This window comes from Platalea leucorodia (genome assembly GCF_965183815.1).
Source record: "Platalea leucorodia genome assembly, chromosome: 3".
Lineage (NCBI taxonomy): Eukaryota > Metazoa > Chordata > Aves > Pelecaniformes > Threskiornithidae > Platalea > Platalea leucorodia.
In genome coordinates, this window is record NC_138825.1 from 45275351 (window position 1) to 45290735 (window position 15385).

A 15385-nucleotide genomic window follows, 5' to 3' on the forward strand; every position below is an offset into this window, starting at 1 on the left:
TTCTATCGAGCATGTCACGAGTATCAGGTGAGTCTTGGCCTTGCCTGCTGACATGTCAGGCGTGTCACATACGCTTTCTCTGGAAGCCTTTCAGCCTGTCTATCAAGCACATCGTTACCGGCAGCGACAGGCTGCTTGCACTGCACCATGCCACGGCTACCGGCCTGTGGCTACTTGCAAATGCCACAGCACCACAGGGCTTGCAGTGGCAACGCTTCAGACACTTACGGCTTCATTAAATGTGTGTCTTCTCTGAAAGCAATACAACAGCTTGCAGCCCAGTTGGACCATTGCTCTGGGCACAGTGAAGGGAAAGGAGGAGAAGTGCAGCTTCATTACAGGAGATGTAGGCACTTACTTACAAGTGCCTGAGCAGCAAGGATAGGATTTTGTAGCTTGCTCTTACATTTAAATTCCAGCCAAATTGTGATTTAAGTGCTTGTAGAGCTAGTAGTTGCACTTCTGAAGGCTGAGTAGGATACTGGTACGTGCTTAAACCCCACTGAGCTGCTGCCTTTCTCACCTGGCCTCTCCCCCAGCGGGTATGAGCAGGGACACCCAAATGTGTGGTCAGAGCTTTGCTGCGGCACTATCCATCCTGCTGTGCTGCCGGGGGGATGGAGTGGGAGCGTGGGAGGGCTCCCGCTCACCGCAGGACAAGGCACTGTCCTCCCTGCAGCCTCGTCTGCCAAATACCCTCTCAAAGGGTGCTTCTAAAAGGGTCAGCAGCTCTGACACAGCATGGCCCTGAGGGACTGCGAGCTTTGGGGTTGGACTGTGTGCTCGCTCGCAGTCCCTAGGTCATTCCCGGAGAAGCCCCAGCAGCTGTCCCTCCTCCTGGCTGCCAGTCCCATGCCAGTGCCATGCTGTCTCATGCCCTGCCAGTCTCTAGGGACAAGTGTCTCCTTCTGTCACCGGCCAGGATGCCACGTCTGCCCAAGAGCAAATAGCTCAGTCCTCCTGCAAGCCCCTTCCTCCTGTGCCCAGGCCCCTTGCTGGCCCGTCACCGGGGTGGCAGATGGCCATGGAGCTGGCTTGTCAGGAAGCCCCCCCTCCTGCCACCCGCTACCCCTCACCAGTGCCAGGTGCCAGGGTGAGGGGCTGGGACACGTGGCAGGAGCATCCCATGGCCCCCACTGCCCTGGCCCCTGCTCTGGGTCTCTGATTCATTGCTGCTTTCCCAAGAAATGAAGGACAGCTGGATGTGGCTGAGACTACCACTCGGGTCTGCTTCCCTGCTCCCTCCACTCCTTCTGCCCCTTTGGGAAGGGGGGGATCCAGAGCAGGATTCGTCCCCCAGCGCATGTCACCTGCCATGGCACAAGCCCTAGCCTGGCTGGGAGGCTGCTGGAGAGCCCCTACCCCGCCTCTTCACGCATGGCCGTGCACCTGGGAGAGCACAAGAAGCGTCTTTGCTCCAGCGTGTGCACGCTCCTGTGGGTATCCCCATGCACAAGTCGGCCTCTTTCCCCCCAGACCACAGCTGTATCCAGCGGTGAGAGACAGCACGTGCAGACCAAGGAGCAGGATGCAAGCACGGGAGAGCAGCGGTCAGACCTCTACACACCTCCTCTGCTGCCGTCCCACCAGCACCACAGCTGACAGCACCACAAGATGGCTGAAGGCCACAAAAATATCCTTTTTTCTATTTTACTTTTATGAAAATGCCCAGCATGGCCAGCTAGGATAACAGCAATGCTCCCCTGCGTCCAGGATCATTGCAGGATACCTTGTTTCTGTACTAAAAAAAACCAGTTAATTTGTTTTCAGGGTACGGCTACCTGGGTAGGTGGGTGGGCAAGCACAGACACCAGCTGGCCAGGGCCAGGCTTTTGGCAGGTACATTTTGCAACGATCCCCAAAGCAGCCTCTTGGCTGCCACCACTGCAAGGCTGGCCAAGGTCTCCTGCTAAGCTCTGTGGCGGAGAGGAACGCTTCCCGAAAAGTTAACTCTCAGTTGCTCCATGCAGCGAGGACTAACAACCTCTTCTGAGTACTGCAAGCATTGCCCAGCTGGGTGAGCAGAGAACTCCTCAAATGGTGGGCAGAAAACAGGTATTATTGCCATTATTGCTGTTAATAAGCGCCGGCTGATGCAGCAAGGCAGGAGGGACCCACTGGCGCCTTTTCCTTGCAGTTACTCGCGGCCCTGGCAGGACCCCCTTGGCCCTGGGGCGGTGGGTTACCCACCCACCCGGCCCTGCTGCCAGAGGACACCGCGTGCTGAGGGCTGCCAGAAAGGCAGCAGGGTCAGCAGGGAGCTGCGGGGTTTTCCGATACCCGCCCCCCCCATGCGGCTCTGTTGCTGCTGCGGAGCAGGCGTTCACGTGGGGTGTAGGACTCAGGGTGTAAGCGAACATTTGGGGTGCCACCAGGAGAGCAGCTCTGGGAGACCAGGCCCGCCGCCCCGCCGCCTGCCGTGCTGCCTGGCCCTGTGTCCACAGCTGCTGGCCAGACACAAGACCCTGTGTGCTGGTGTTACACCAGCAACGCGTGTACACATGCTTTGGCCGCAGGCGGGCGAGGGCAGCCCAGCTCTCCTCTCCTCTCCGCAGCTGCTGCTGACTGACATGGTTGCAAAGGATAATTGGTGCCACCCTGCAAGCCTGCTGTCGCACATACAAAGGTGGGAGCCCCATTAAATTCACAGGCTGGGACCACGTATTGCGTGCAGCTGGGGCTTGCAGGAATGTGCAGCTAGAAACAACTAGCTCTGGTGCCACAGCCTGGGAGGAGTCACTCGGAAGGGGCCAGCAAAGGCTGATGCGCATGCACAGCAACATGGAGATAGCAGCTATCCTTTGTGCCGCGCTCTGGAGCAAGTTACCTCTTTTCTGAAGGAAAATGTGCAAAGGCACCAGGCTGGAGGAGGCGGGGGCTCCAGGAGCTTGTGGGCACCTGGGCATGCTGCAGGGAAGGATGCGTCCCTGCTCCGCAAGGATTTCTGCACCCGCTTGGCCGGCTGCGTGGGGTGCTGCTCGACTCGGCCAGCGGGAGGGAAGGGCAAAAGGAAAGGCAGAAGGGCGAGGGGGAAGAAGGGAGACAGAGATAAGGAGTCACTTACCCTCACTCCCATGAACCTGTCCCTCAGAACGATCCATGAAAGCAAGAACACAAAAGCTTTGTTGCAGCAGAACAACACGGAGACATCCGTAGTGTTTATTTTCTTTATTGCATGTAAGTAAAGGTAGTTTGTGAGTGTCCAAAGAACACCAAAGGGTGCTGCCTTGGTAAAAAACACCTTCAAAGTCAAGCCATTGTCTCCAAAAAATCGGCAGCACTCCCTAAAACAAGGAGAGAAAACCAGTATTATTACACAAGCCAGTCACAGCCTGCATCAAATATACGGGTTTCTTTTCTTTCTTGCTCCTCTTCTTTTCCTTTGGGGAAAGAGGGGCACACACCGTAAAGAGGAGAAGAAAAACAAGTTTCAGCATCTGTTGCAACAGCCATACGGACACATGGGGGCTGCAAACACGGGAGGGGCAGCAACAAAAGATCGAGGGGAGAGGTGAAGGCAGGAGGCAAAACTTCACCCTTGCCCTGAGCGCCTTCACAGTGGACATCTTGAAACAGCGTGGGGTCATCCTCCGCCTTTCACCCCTGTGGGCACTGGGAAGCTGAGAGCCAGGGCTGGCCCCAAAGCCCCTTGCTCCCCGCTCCTGCTGCAGCCACGGGACCCTACTGCCCATCAGTGAGCCGCTATGCAGGGCTTGTAAGGAGCCTCACGGGAGCCCAGTTTGGGGTTTTTCCACCCAAGGGGTGGGACCTGGCTCAATCCCCGCTGGCAGCAGCAGGGGCAGGAGGAGGCGGCTGGCAGCTGTCTCCACCTGCCTCTGCTGCAGCAGGTATGAGGCTGCAGGGTAGAGGAAATGCATTTTTTGTGTTTGTTGGGTTTTGTCACCTGCCAGTCTCTCATACCAAGTCATGGCTGTGCAGAACTGGCCCATCTCTTGTGCACAACTTGCCTGTCTCCGGGTGTGATGACCCTGGGCTTTGGCTGCTGTAAATGGGCACTTTCATCTGAGCAGCTGGTTCTGCATCGTGTCACTCGGTGTCACAGCCGCCACAAAGGACATCAGTGTCCTTTGTCCTCTGTGAAATTACCTGCTGGCAGCAACCTGTTCCCTGCCAAACCTGTGAACTGCCTCTCTGTATCAGTAAAAGAGCTACCCCTTTGCACCAGCAACCGCAGCCTGACTTCCCACCTGCCGGTGTCCCAAAGGACAGCCTTGCCCTAGCATGGATCAGGACCCTGAGCTGTATTTCCCCCTTTGGGAGTCTCCTCTCACTGGCCTCTACAATAAAGCTTCCTTTTAGCTTTTTTGGCTGGTTTCACCAAGTTTGAGTTGCTTCTTGTAGGCTGGCTCTTTATGGCAAAGGTTTCCCCATCCAGCACAGGTTGTAAGGCAGCTTCTCCCCGAGGACACGCGGGGCTGCGGAGGGTGCTACCAGGCGTGCACCCACGTGCACAGCCAGCGCCGTTGTCCAAAATGGGTGCACTGCTGAACCACGGGCTCTTGGTGGGGGTAGCAGATGGGTTAGACGGCTTTCTTGGACTTGGCATCTTCAGTGAAGTCTGACGAGCATTAGGGGAAGTGTGGTATGTTTCGTGCACCAGGATGACTACATACCATACAATAACCCCCTCATAATTAATTGTCTCCCCAGGTTTGCTACTGCTTAGCAGGGAAAGTGATTTTTCCTTGGTGCCGTAACACAGCTTGTGAAGCCGTACCAGGAAGCGTTTGATGAAGAGCGTTGTCAGTGAGTGACGGTAGGTGAATAGTTACGGGAAGCAAGCCAGTACTGTGATACAACCTACACTGCAATCCCAAAACAGTCAAGGGACGAAATCACTCCGGAAAAACCAACCTTCAACTTTAAATATTTTGACAGAGCATTTTGGACACAGTTGCTCCTGCTGTCCAGTAATTTCAGTTTTGCCCACAAGGTTACATTGTACCCAATGAGTATCCTGATGTTTTATGGATACTCTTCGGCAACAACAGAGCTTGTGCCCTGTGGCGCTCCTGGCATTCCTGACTGCGCCAGGAGAGCCTGCCTATGAATATTTTAACAATCTATCTCATCTGCTAACAAAAGTGTTACTTTTTAAGAAAGACAAAAACTACCCTACGCGGAGGGCAGTCTGTAAGCATTCAGCATCCTTTGGAGACCAACTCGGCACTGTGGATCCTCCTGGGAGGCCTGACCCCAAGTCTCCCAAAGCTGCGGGACACAGGGAGCTGGGGTGAGTTCCTTGAAGTTTTACAGGACAGACTCTTGCAGGTCTACCCACCCAGGGCAGGACACGGAGGGAGTACTCTACTCGCACGAGGGCAAGCCAGCTGCCTCCGGGCCAGTGGGGAGACAGCCTTGGCACCTCCTCCTGGGACAAGTGTGCAGTGGTGGTGGAAGAGCTGCTGGGGAAGCGCCCCGCTCCGGCAGGGAGACCACCAGCCTTCTCTGGCTTTTGACTGCTGGGGACAGCAGCCAAGCTACCTCATTTCCAGGATAAAATACACTTTCTGCCTCAGTTTATCCAGGCTTCGGTGAGCCGGTCCTGCTGCACAGCTAGCTCTAGCTCATCTAGGGTGAAAAGGGAGGGGTACCAGATGCCTGGAGGCTGCAGACTCTTCTCTTTGTTTGTTTTGTCTCTGGGACTAAGTCCCTGCTGTTTGCTAAGGTGGGCAGAGGTGCCAGAGGTGTGCTTTGCAAAGAAAGCAAGCAGGGATCCTGTAAACAGGTGCTCCTCTGTGCTCCTGGCGCTCAGCCTTGCCCTGTGTGTGGGGCAGCCCGATGCGGCCGGCATGCAGCAGGCATGGGCAGCCTGCAGGCAGCCCAGCTGCGAGGAGGGGCCGTGCCTGAGGGAAGCACTGTTTTTTAGCAGTACACAGTGTTTAAGGGAAGCAGTGGTTTTTAGCAGTACACAGCATTTGAGGGAACCACTGATTTTTAGCAGTACGTGGTGTTTGCAAGCGGCTGGTATGGGCATACAGCATTTGCTAGGCGCAGCATCACTCCAAATGCCTACAACTGCTGATGGCAAGCCCTGTGCCCAGGCACCATGATGCTGGAGTGGGTTTTCTGGCAAGCGGAGCCGAGCAGGGCCATCATGGTGTGTGCACGACCAGTCCCTGTCCGTCACGGTCCTTTGCGGGCACCCTTTCCCCACTCACACAGAGCATGCACTGCTGCCCATCATCCCTTAGAGTCACTGCAAAGTTTTCAAAGATCTCCTGGGCCATACACCTACTGAGTGAGAGACCCTGGCCTATCTTAAATAAAGGCACAGTTCAGCAAGCAACTTTATTTACTTGTATTTTCCATGTACCTCCAAGACATCCAGGTGGAGGAAGCCCTGAAGATGCTCTGGTAGCTCCCTGTGAGATGAACGTGCGTGTGTGTGGTTCTAATAACCTGGCAGAGTGTGAAGTCCCAGGGACACAGAGTGGTAGTGGGGAGCTTCTGCCCGCTGACCTTTAGGTATGTACAAGCAACTTTTTGTGTTTGAGCTGGGATGCCAGGCTCTGAACAGAGTTGCTGGAGATGCATGTCCCTGAGCTGCCTTTGCTGCCCACCTCAGGAGGCCCGGAGTCCAGGAAGGAGCTACTTCTGTTTCTCTCCTTCAGCTCTAAAAGGGACCCCAGGGCAAGGAGCACAGACACGGGCACCTCCAGCGCACATCTGGCTGGAGAAATCCCCTGTGTTAAAAGAGAAATTGTCATAGAAGACTGATGAAACTTATTACTGCCCGCATTACCAGAAATCCTGTGCCTGCCGGTCGCACCTACCACCTCAACCCAAAAGCTGCCTTGCTGCTTGCTTACTGATACAGTTTTGTTTGCTGGGCTCACCTTGTTTTGCTCAGGGAGCAGTGGGACTTTCAGTGTGGACAACAGCCAGAGAGGCCATAGGGAAACGCTGATGGAAAGCTCAGGCGTGCCCTGGCCCTGTGCATCCCCGGGCCACGCTGAGCATGGCTCCTCCTGGGCCGGGAAGCCACGCTGCAGACATCCTGCAGGGCCACCCTGCTGAGACAATCTCTCCTCAACTCTGTGCAATCCTCCAGCATGAGGAGTAAATTCCTACAACTGCTGGGCTGTTTCCAGAGAAGGTGGCAGCAGACAGCAAGGAGCTTTGGTGTTGCAGGGCATAATACCATATTTTTGAGATAAACTAGCCTCCTGCATTATTTTCCTTGATTCTGCCGTCATGAGTTTGAGCTCCATTGTAATCACAGCAGTTGATTTAAAAAACAAATGCAAGGCATTAGCCAAGGCAACAGCAAAGGCCTGTGTAAGACTGGAATGGAAATGTCAAAGGAAGGATACTGGAAGGGAAACATACTGGCTTAATCGCCGCAGCAGCAATAAAGAAAAGCTTGCTCACACTCAGAAGTGTCCTATCCATGTTCACAGACAATCTGAAGGCTCATGACTGAAATAAAAGGCAGGATTACACTGCTAGGAGGAGGTCTACATGCGAACTGAGAGAATTGCAGCCTGGTTACGTGTGCCCGTTGGGAAGTGTTTCCAGAGAGATGTTACGCAGTGCACGTGCTTGCTGCAGGGTGTTGCTGAGGGGGCTGCTGCAGCAGGCATCTTTGCTGTGTGTCGGGGTAACGGGATGGCGCAGGTGAGAAGGAGGGGCACACGCTTGGCCTGGTCGCTCCCCTCTTCCTCAGGATGCAAACCAGGATGATTGGCATAAAGCCCATAAAGCCCAGCCAGGAGCAGAAGCATCTGCCTGGCTTTCAGGGCATCCTCTGCACGGGAAGACAGGGGTGGGGACAGATGGAAACCTGCTTGTAGGTATAAAATAAAGCAGTGGGCACCACATGGCACGACTCACCCCACCTTGCTGCTGCCGTGGCACAAGCCCCCTGCAGTAACAGCCCCCGAGCAGGGATTAGCAAGTCCTGACCAGCACCGGCCGAGCTGGATGTACCAGCGGTCCCCTCTCCCAAATGGGGATTCTGGTCCCCCACTGCTTGTCACAGGGTGCCCTGACAACCTCGTGTGGCCTGATGGAAATGTGTAATGTCACTCGGGAATGGCACATAGCTGCTACGGCACTACAAGAACGGCACTGGGAGGAAAGATATTACAGAAAAGCCTACGGCATGGAGATCTTACTGTTTGTAATTTTTCTCTAAATTGTTTGCTGGTTTTTTAATCTTTCATGTACTAGTTCTTGTTTTTCCTCATAATCTTTTTAGTGTGTATCTTCATTAACCCAGCAAATGGCAAATTAGCTCTGCCCCATTAGGCATGTCTCCAGCACAACAAGACTAGCAAAATACCTCCGTCACTGGAACCGAGCATCCTTAGCAAAGTAAATCAGAAGTAGTTAGTGCCAAAATTGCACGCTAAGTAAGAGTTAATCATATTGAAAGCAGGTGTTGCACTCAAATAAAACTTGCAAATAAAATATGACAGTAAAGCTCCATTTTTTCCCCACTGGGCTCACAATTATATGTTTAACGCTATTCACCTTCCACTGCCTGTTTTGTCTTTAACCATTGCTAGGTAGTCGGGATGTTTCTCCACTGCTTTGAACCTCAAGCAAATGAATGTAGAAAACTCTGCCAAGACTGGAAAGAATGCGTTTTGCTCCCATTTTGCAAAAAAACCCCACCTATGAAGAGGAAAGGTACACAAGAACCAGAAAAAGCACACACAGTATGTTCCCCCAGGTTGGGGGTTTGGTCTCTTGATACTGCAGAAGAAACCTATGCCAGAAAGGTTAATAAGCCATTGAAGCTGCTGTGACATCTTTGGGAAAGATGCAGCAAAGTAGAAAATATCTGGAAGGAATACGAATCCTAAGGGAATAATTTGCAGAAGTTGGTTGTTTCTCCTTTCCAGTCTGTTAACTTTTGTTACAATTTTCTTATTGTCGCAGTGTTCATACTAGAGCCTTCTCCTCCGAAGCAGGTTTGGATCTGCTGTTGCTCCTAGTAGGTGATATTTTTTCTTTTTAGACTGCGCTTCTTACTTTGACCTTGCAAGGTCCATACCTGCAAATTGAATTTGGCTGAATTGCTCCTCTTTTTCAGCAGAGTGAGCATCGCCTCCCTGGAGCACAGAAAAGCCACCACTGCGCAAGTGAATCTGGCCTCTTGATTAGAGATTGGCAGGCAAAACATGTTTTGCTAATCCCTGCACTGATTAGGCCTGCATGGATAAATAATCTGCAGATGCGCTGTTAACAGTCATACATTTTCTGCTCAACATACGAAAAAAGAGACATGGACTAAAATGTCATGCCATATCTTCTGGGGGGACTCACAAGCCAGATGGAGCAAGGAAAAGCAAAGACGACAGACGAGGTGCCCTGGCTGTTAAAAGGAGAGAAGAAAACTAAACCCAAGTTTAATTTCTCATAATGAAAAGAAATTCCTGGGACATTTTTTCATAATTCGTCTTGTTAGGGCCACAGCATCCCTCACGCATTATGCTCACAAGTGGAGGCAGGTAGAAGACTGTTGTGCATACAAGAGATACAAGTTAAGCCAAAATATTCTTCAAAAATGCTCTCCAGGAACGTACTTGCTGTGTTTCCCAGAAAACAGGATCGTGCCTCTAGCTCCACTTCCTCACTCCTTGCGCCAGTGCTGATGTGAGTGGCAGCCGTGATAATACCAGCCTCTCAGGTGGGCAGATTTCGAAGCAGTGCGAGTGAAGGGCAGGCTCGTGAACCCCATTTTACAGATGTGCAAGCTGAGGCACGGAGAGGTGAAGTCCCTGGGTGCTTGAAAGAGGCAGGATGAGGGATGCCTGTAGGCTGCACCTTCAGAGAACTGGGGATTTGCTTTTCCCGCATGTTTATTTTATAGCCAGCTTCTGTTACTTAGCAAGACAGCCCCCGAGTGCCTTTTTTCCTGAGTCACCGCAGGTTCACATGCCAGCAGAACAGTTGCACGGAGGCTCCTGTGGCGTGCCCCAGATCATAAAATGCTGCAAATAAATCCGCTAGCCTCAGCATTTTGCAGAGAGGTGCCCTGGATTCCTGCGGTGGCTTTTATTGCCCTGCTGGTCTGAGGCTCCTACAACAAAACCTGTACACCCCTGCCTCCAGCTTTCCTCCCGTGCACGCAGAGCGGCTCAGGAAAGCCGCTTCCCAGTGTTGGGAGGCCACAAGCTCCTCCTTGGCTTCTGCAGGACAGAGGTCCGAGACCTGCCCTGGGTGTGCTGGTGCCCCTTGCCTGCCCCACTGCCTGCACTGCCTGCTGAGGCACGCTGCAGCCCATGGCCATTAGCCAGAGCACAGGGCCAGGGGAGCGGCAGTGTCACTCGTCAGAGATGCCCTGTACTTATCTGGTCCGGTCTGTCCATGCTGGGGACTGAACTAGGCCTGCCTAGTCTGGCCTTTCAGTCTCTCATTATACCTAATGGGAGACTGCAGCCCTACAGCCCAGTGAGTAACATCAGCCCCGGTGGTGACACTGGTTTCTGGACTTGGAGGCAAGGGGTATCCCTTTTTTTCCTGGAAAATGCCTGGCATGTTTCAAGTGGCTGTTTAACTAATACTGCCCACGGTGATGGGGCACCATTAAGCTGTTCAGTGAGTGATTCATCACAATGAGGCATTTTTCCTTTACCAGATCTGTGCCTGAGAAGAGCTGAAGAAATGCTTGGCTAATGTCAGAAAATCTCAAGTTTGGAGCATCCTGTCCTTAGAAAGGACAAGGTAGCAAGCTCAGGCTGTCATAAAAGCACCATTTTTGCAGTTGATTTCACAGGAAAAAGTTTCTTTAATTGATTGCTCCTGTCTTCAGGGTCAGGTCAATTTGAGAGCATGTCTACAAATCATACATGGCAGGAAATTCAAGCAGCAGGTCGTTCATGGACCGTGCTGTGCTGTGCCATGCCGATGTGCTGCTCCCAGCCCAGCAATGAGCTGAGGTCCACGCCAAGCACATCTGCTCACGGCAGCCACAGTAAGGAGAGTTTATGACCTTTGGAAGAAGGGGCAGACAACCCAGGAGGACTACAAAGATGTCATGAGGTTATGCAGGGAGAAAATTCGAAGGGCCCAAGCCCAACTAGCACTTAATCTGGCTACTGCTGTAAAAGACAATAAAAAATGTTTGTATAAATACATTAGCAACAAAAGGAGGGCTAAGGAGAATCTCCATCCTTTATTGGATGTGGGGGGAAAGACAGTGACAAAGGATAAGGAATGCCTTCTTTGTCTCAGTCTTTAATAGTCAGATCAGTTGTCCTCAGGGTACCCAGCCCCCTGAGCTGGAAGACAGGGATGGGGAGCAGAATGAAGCCTCCATAATCCAAGGGGAAATGGTTACTGACCTGCTACACCACTTAGACACCCACAAGTCTATGGGGCTGGATGGGATCCAACCCAGGGTACTGAGGGAGCTGGCAAAAGTGCTCACTAAGCCACTCTCCATCATCTATCAGCAGTCCTGGCTAACCAGGGAGGTCCCAGTTGACTGGAGGTTAGCAAATGTGACGCCCATCTACAAGGAGGATCCGGGGAACTACAGGCCTGTCAGCCTGAGCTCGGTGCCAGGGAGGGTTATGGAGCAGATCATCCTGAGTGCCATCATGCAGCACGTACGGGACAACCAGGGGATCAGGCCCAGTCAGCATGGGTTTATGAAGGGCAGGTCCTGAAGGGCAGGTCCTGCTTGACTAACCTGATCTCCTTCTATGACAAGGTGACCCGCTTAGTGGATGAGGGAAAGGCTGTGGATGTTGTCTGCCTAGACTTTAGCAAAGCCTTTGACACCGTTTCCCACAGCGTTCTCCTGGAGAAACTGGCTGCTCATGGCTTGGATGGGTGCACTCTTCACTGGGTAAAAAACTGGCTGGATGGCCAGGCCCAAAGAGTTGTGGTGAATGGGGTTAAATTCAGTTGGTGGCCGGTCAGAAGTGGTGTTCCCCAGGGCTCAGTACTGGGGCCAGTTCTGTTTAATATCTTTACCAATGATCTGGATGAGGGGATCAAGTGCACCCTCAGTAAGTTTGCAGACGACACCAAGTTGGCCAGGAGTGTTGATCTGCTGGAGGGCAGGAAGGCCCTACAGAGGGATCTGGACAGGCTGGATCGATGGGCCAAGGGCAATTGTATGAGGTTCAACAAGGCCAAGTGCCAGGTCCTGCACTTGGGTCACAACAACCCCATGCAACGCTACAGGCTTGGGGAAGAGTGGCTGGAGAGCTGCCTGGTGGAAAAGGACCTGGGGGTGTTGGTTGACAGCAGCTGAATAGGAGCCAGCAATGTGCCCAGATGGCCAAGAAGGCCAATGGCATCCTGGCTTGTATCGGGAATAGTGTGGCCAGCAGGACTAGGGAAAGTGATCGTCCGCCTGTATTCGGCACTGGTGAGGCTGCACCTTGAATACTGTGTTCAGTTTTGGGCCCCTCACTACAAGAAGGACATCGAGGTGCTGGAGCGTGTCCAAAGAAGGGCAACAAAGCTGGTGAAGGGTCTAGAGCACAAGTTTTATGAGGAGCGGCTGAGGGAACTGGGGTTGTTTAGCCTGAGAAAAGGAGGCTGAGGGGAGACCTTATTGCTCTCTACAACTACCTGAAAGGAGGCTGTAGCGAGGTGGGGGTCAGTCTCTTCTCCCAAGTAACAAGTGAGAGGACAAGAGGAAATGGCCTCAAGTTGAGCCGGGGGGGGGGTTAGGTTGGATATAATGAAAAATTTCTTCACCAAAAGGGTTATGAAGCATTGGAACAGGCTGCCCAGGGAAGTGGTTGAGTCCCCATCCCTGGAGGTATTTAAAAGACGGGTAGATGTGGCACTTAGGGACATGGTTTAGTGGTGGACTTGGCAGTGCTAGGTTAATGGTTGGACTTGATCTTGAAGGTCTTGTCCAACCTAAACAATTCTATGATTCTATGATTCCATGTGCCTGGGGCCCACACTGGAGGAGGGTTCCCAGATGAAAAGCAGAGTGGATTGCAGGGCTGTGCTCTAGCTCCAAGCCCAGCTGTGGGAAGGTGGCAGAGGGGAGCTACCGTGGGGTGTGGGTGCTGCTTGCACAGCAGGCTTAGGGCTGGATGTGGCCCCATGGTTGCTGGCATCAGACCACCTGCAAGGGGGCAATGCTGCCAGTGGGGCTTTCCCTCACAAGTGGAAATGGCTTTTACATTCCCTTCCTCTAGCACAGTTCAGTGGCACAACATGATGCTCCACTACAGTGTATAATTCAAAACATTTATTTCCAGCTTCTTTTAAACTCAAGTGATGGTGATGTGTCTCAGGGCTCTCCTGTCTGACATAACACAGGATCCAGGGACATCAGACCGTGGAGGAGAGAGGTGGGAGATGGGACAGTGCTGCTCACTTCCAGCTCCAAGTAACTGGGGGCTTCCTTCAGAGGAACTGCAGGGTGGCAGGTCCTGCCATGACCCCCAACAGCTCGTCCCACCCCTGCTGAAATGTGTAAGCTGCAGCTCATGGTGCCAGCAAGGAGCTCAGTGCCTCTGCTGACCTTCCAGGCGTGGCTGGCAGCAGTCCTGGGGAGGGAGTTTGGAGGCTTGGGGTGGGGGCAAGCCTGCAAATCGCACCCCCTTCCCACTGCCTGTGCCCCCCAAGAGCTCCTTGCAGACCTCCTTCCTGCGGGAGGGAACGGAGGCAAACCACAACCCACAGCTCCTTCCTGAGCTTGCAGTGGGGAGAGAAGCAATGACCTGGCCAGGCAATGCCAAACCTTGAAACTAAGAAAGGACGGAGAATTTCCTGGTGTCAGGTGCCCTACGCCTGCTTTCCTCAGCTCTGGGGGTGAATTTGTACGGAGTCAGTACACAGAAAAAGGCCTGAACTGAAGCTTAAAGCAACAGGTAGATCTGGGGCTTGTCACCAAACCTACCTAATTATATGAACTGAAAAATAACTGTTCAAGGGATTAAGCAGTTTCTCAGAAATGGACGTTATCTAAAATAGTGTGATGGTTTGTTAATGCCCATCGTCCCGTGCATACTTTTTCTGTAAGCATGTTATTAAATGCAAGAAATGACCACAGAAGTCAATCCAGCACTTTTAAATGTCTGTGTCTGATGTTGACCATTACTTGTTTCTATATGTGATTTGGGGCTGATGTTCTGCCTTTAAACTTCTATCTATTCCAGGAGTTTCCAGCTCATTTGCAGAAAACTCATTCTGATAGGCAATGAAATGAGAAAATTGTCTTCTCTTAAATGAAACAAAATAATCTCCAGGCTGATCTTTCTTCTCTGTACTAGAGAGACAGAAGCAATTCGTTTTGCTCAGCACTGTACACGTGCCAAACTAGGCATTTGCACAATAAATGGTCCCAGGAAATGCTTAGCTATGGATTTACATAATACACCAGAATGGCTCCAAAAGAAGCAAATAATACAAATCTTACAAACCACCTGAATACACATTTCCAAGACAAGCCTTACCACGCACTCAGAAGCCTTAATGAGAGACTGTTTAAACTAACATTTAAAAAAAGAAGTTCAAAAGAACAAGACCAAACCACAGGGAAAATTCACATACTGTAAACTGCCTTAGCAAAACACCAGGGTGGGAGTCTCGGGCTGCAGAAGCACAGGGAAAAGTCTGCAGCTTCCCCTGTGGGATGGTCCTCCATCCCACAATTTGCTGCGCCCAGGGCACTAAACCTGTTCAGTTTGCCTCCGTCCATTTCCAGTGAAGAGCAGCAGTCCTAGGATACGCTCTACAGCTTTTACATACATGGCTGCAGCAAAGACTGCAGGAAGTGGATCGCATTCGGATGAATATTTCATTTAATTTTTGCACCCAAACATACCACAGAATTTTGCATCTAGGCTGTTTGTTGTGGGAACAGGACCACCAGCCACCCCTGACGGGACACGAGGGAAAGCGTTAAGGAGAAGGTAAAGTTGTGCTACCACACTACTGCACTGCTGATACTTGAGCGGAAGAGCACTGGCTGTGCAGTGCGAGCAGCCATTGCAACAGATTTCCCGGAGTCACATCTGTCCACGAGCACAGAGGGAGCTGAGCTCACTCTGGGGTGTGTTATCACACAGACCAGATGGTCCCTCCGAAGTCCCCCTTCAGCTTGCTGCGTGGGGCGGGCTGGCATCTGAGGGTCTTCCATCAGGCCAGAGGGGGTGTGCCATTTTGGAAAATGCAGCAAGTATTGCTGGCAAGAAGCACCTTTTAATGTGACAACATGCACTCAGTAATCAGACAGCTGAAGTTATCGCATGGTGCAGTATCCAATATTTTCTGCCTTCACACCTTAGAGGTACCCAGAGCCTGCATTGCTTTATACTCTTCTACATAATCAGCATTATACAAATAAAATGTAATACTGTTGCTATATGCAAGCTCCAAACACCCACAGACCAGGCAGACGTCACCCTTGGACACAGAGGTGAGCTTTTTA

General features: G+C 52.2%; 1 protein-coding gene across 2 annotated transcripts in view; it reads right to left on the reverse strand.

The window, feature by feature from the left end:
• Window positions 1-15385, reverse strand: part of SLC35F3 (solute carrier family 35 member F3) — a gene marked incomplete at both ends in the record, with an annotated part of 187953 nt that overhangs the window by 8928 nt on the left and 163640 nt on the right. For both annotated transcript variants that reach the window (XM_082307913.1, XM_082307914.1), the window contains one exon: window positions 3065-3284. In XM_082307913.1, coding sequence (XP_082164039.1) covers window positions 3065-3284 — 220 coding nt within the window. The remainder of the gene's footprint in view (window positions 1-3064; window positions 3285-15385) is intronic.